Below are 2,688 nucleotides of genomic sequence, written 5' to 3'. Positions count from 1 at the left end.
AACTACTCCGAATTAGATAACATTGTGTAAGATAATCTAAAATGGAAATAAATACTGTATCTATTAATGGAGACGAGGGAGATATTATTTTATACCTTTTATACTCACAACATGTTTTAAACCTTTGTTTGGGCGTTGAATACATTTTTGTGTAGAGAAAATAGAGACTTAAGACTTAAAAATGTCCCAACTACTAATGCAAACCAAAACAAGTTGTCCAGCAAGTCAGCAACCTCTAATTTTGGGTGTCATCGTTCGTCAAGGTTCGTCGCATCTTTCTTTTCATCTAGTTTTCCGTAATGAGTTTTCTGTATAGTTATACGGAGTACGTCCTTTCTGCATTTCGCGTGTTATCGTTTATTTGATATACGAATACGATACGGAATTAATTTAATTGTGTGTCAAACTTAAAACATGAATTCTGGTTCAATTGAATAGAAAAATTGATTAGGTTTCAATTGAAAAGGGAAATTAAATTGCGTTTATTTCCTGAAAAGAGAAATTGTTGGGTGGATTGACACACAATTATTTTAGTAAATTTGCTTTAGAGATTATTAATTTTGGTGCCGTTATTGGGGAAATTGCTAGTGTTTCAATGGGCGATGAAAGTGGAGGACCCACTAATATCCCAGAAGAGGTGGTTTCGGAGATTTTGTGTTACCTTCCCGTGAAATCGTTGATACGCTTCACAATTGTGTGCAAATCATGGTTTCGTCTAATCAGGAACAACCATCGATTTGCCATGAAGAATTATCTTATTCGAACTACCTCGTCGTCTAAAGTGTTGGACAATGTTGATTACATGTTTTCCTCTATTAGGAAATCTGGTAACCCATGTTTGTACTCTTTCACCAAAGCTAATTCCTTCCGATTTTCAACCAAGTTCGAGTGTTTACCTGACCTATCAATAGGGATATCTAACTCCTGTCATGGCATTATTTGCTTTCATTTGTGGAGGGAGGGGGAGGAGATCTTATTGTGTAACCCGTTAATTCAAGAGATCGTGTTGCTGCCACCATGCCCAACAAAGACGACATATAATGGACTAAAAGCACTTGGCTTTGACCCCATTCAAAAGGACTACAAGGTTGTCTCTATTGACTTCCTGAGTACAGATAACTATCATTGCACGGTGAACCTTTACTCTTTGCGCCATGGACATTGGCGAAACCTATATGTTAGTAGTTCTCCTCGTTGCATTTATGGAATAGAAGGACGCACTTCAAATTCAAATGGAAGAATGCACAATTGGTTTTTTTCTAAAGAACTTGAGTCAGGGAAGATTGGGAAAGCCTTGCTATCGTTTGACATGGTGGAGGAGGTATTGGAGGAGTTGCCGATGCCAAATTGTGAAGACCCTCACGCCCATGATCATCGACTCTTGTCCTCCACCAGATGGCAGGCTTGCCTCAGCTGTTTCTCCTGGCATTTCAATGGACGCTTTATTCATGTTTGGGTACTCAAAGATTATATTTGGTGCAAAGCGATTGTTGTTGAATTTCCTGGTTATGACAGAGAGCTTATGCAACCTTCAAACTTTTGGATAAACGATAAAAAGTTATTTGTTAGTATAAAGAAGGGAAACATCATAGAAGTGTTCCATTACAACCTTGTCACCCAACAACTTAAAAACACTGGACGCAAGGGACATCTATTCTCTTCAAGCGGTTATGTTGAAAGTCTAGTCTCAATCAAGCATTTCATGTCGCTCCACAATGAATGTAAACATGATGTCGATGGCAATCAAAATGTTGATGAAGACGCAACTTTGAAACAAGAAGACAATGGTGAATACATTTTCCGTGAAGTTAGCAGAAAAGGTGTTCGCTGGTCTCGTACCCTCAACTTGATCAAGCCATCCAAATGATTGTTCAAATATGTTCTGTCCCTCCCCGTGTTTGGTCTGATCCAGGCCTTCAAATGATCATATCGACGTACAAAATGTTTGTTTCTTACAAAATTGCAGAAATTCTAATCTCGGATCTTGCATGTTATATTGTATGGATTTTTACTGTTATCAATTAAAATAAAAGTAGTCCTACCTTTTTATTGACCTGCTATGAATTTAGCATGAGGCATTTATCTTACTGGAATTACCTCATCGTCTAGAGTGTTGGACAACGTAGATTATTTGATTTGACGATTACAGATCCAATACGCCATGTTTTTGTGATGTTGAAAAATTATAAAATATTTTTTCTTATTTATTTATTTACACAATTACTAGGAGACCATTTACAGACCTCATCACTGAAAACACACTTAAAAAAAACATAATATTTTGCTTGGCCCTAAAAGGCAGAATGATTAACTTGAAACCAGCATGTTAATTAGACACTTGCTGCCGCCAATTATTTATATTTAAATATTAAGATTATTAAGCAAGCAAGAAGTAAAAGGAGACCTATCTAGTAGAAGAAGGTCTCTCCTTCTCTCTAGTCTTTCTTATCAAGGATTCAAGGGATCCTTCCTATGGTGGACGGTCCTGTAGACACCTCGTTTCTGCACCTCCCGCAAACCACCCGGTGATGATTGGGCCGCATGTTTGGTACGCGGAACGATTTGTGACAATTCGTAAGATTATCGTCAAGTGATTGCTCAAATATTAAATGTCTACCTCTTAGTTGTCATCTACGTCCCGATACGGTCGTTTTGGCGATAATTAGAGTATATTCGGAGTCCGGTCAA

The 2,688-nt window shown here is 37.7% G+C and overlaps 1 protein-coding gene across 1 annotated transcript; it reads left to right on the top strand.

Annotated features, from left to right (window-relative positions):
- Positions 1-213: 213 nt before the first annotated feature.
- On the top strand, positions 214-1,963 carry LOC141658570 (F-box/kelch-repeat protein At3g23880-like). The gene has a single exon (XM_074465497.1). It carries the CDS (start codon positions 596-598, stop codon positions 1,865-1,867), a length of 1,272 nt encoding a protein of 423 aa, XP_074321598.1. The 5' UTR covers positions 214-595; the 3' UTR covers positions 1,868-1,963.
- The last annotated feature ends 725 nt before the right edge of the window (positions 1,964-2,688 follow it).

Source organism: Silene latifolia, chromosome 6 (assembly GCF_048544455.1).
Source record: "Silene latifolia isolate original U9 population chromosome 6, ASM4854445v1, whole genome shotgun sequence".
NCBI classification, from domain to species: domain Eukaryota; kingdom Viridiplantae; phylum Streptophyta; class Magnoliopsida; order Caryophyllales; family Caryophyllaceae; genus Silene; species Silene latifolia.
The sequence above is the reverse complement of the archived record's forward strand: the minus strand, read 5'-3'. Positions and strand labels throughout refer to the sequence as shown.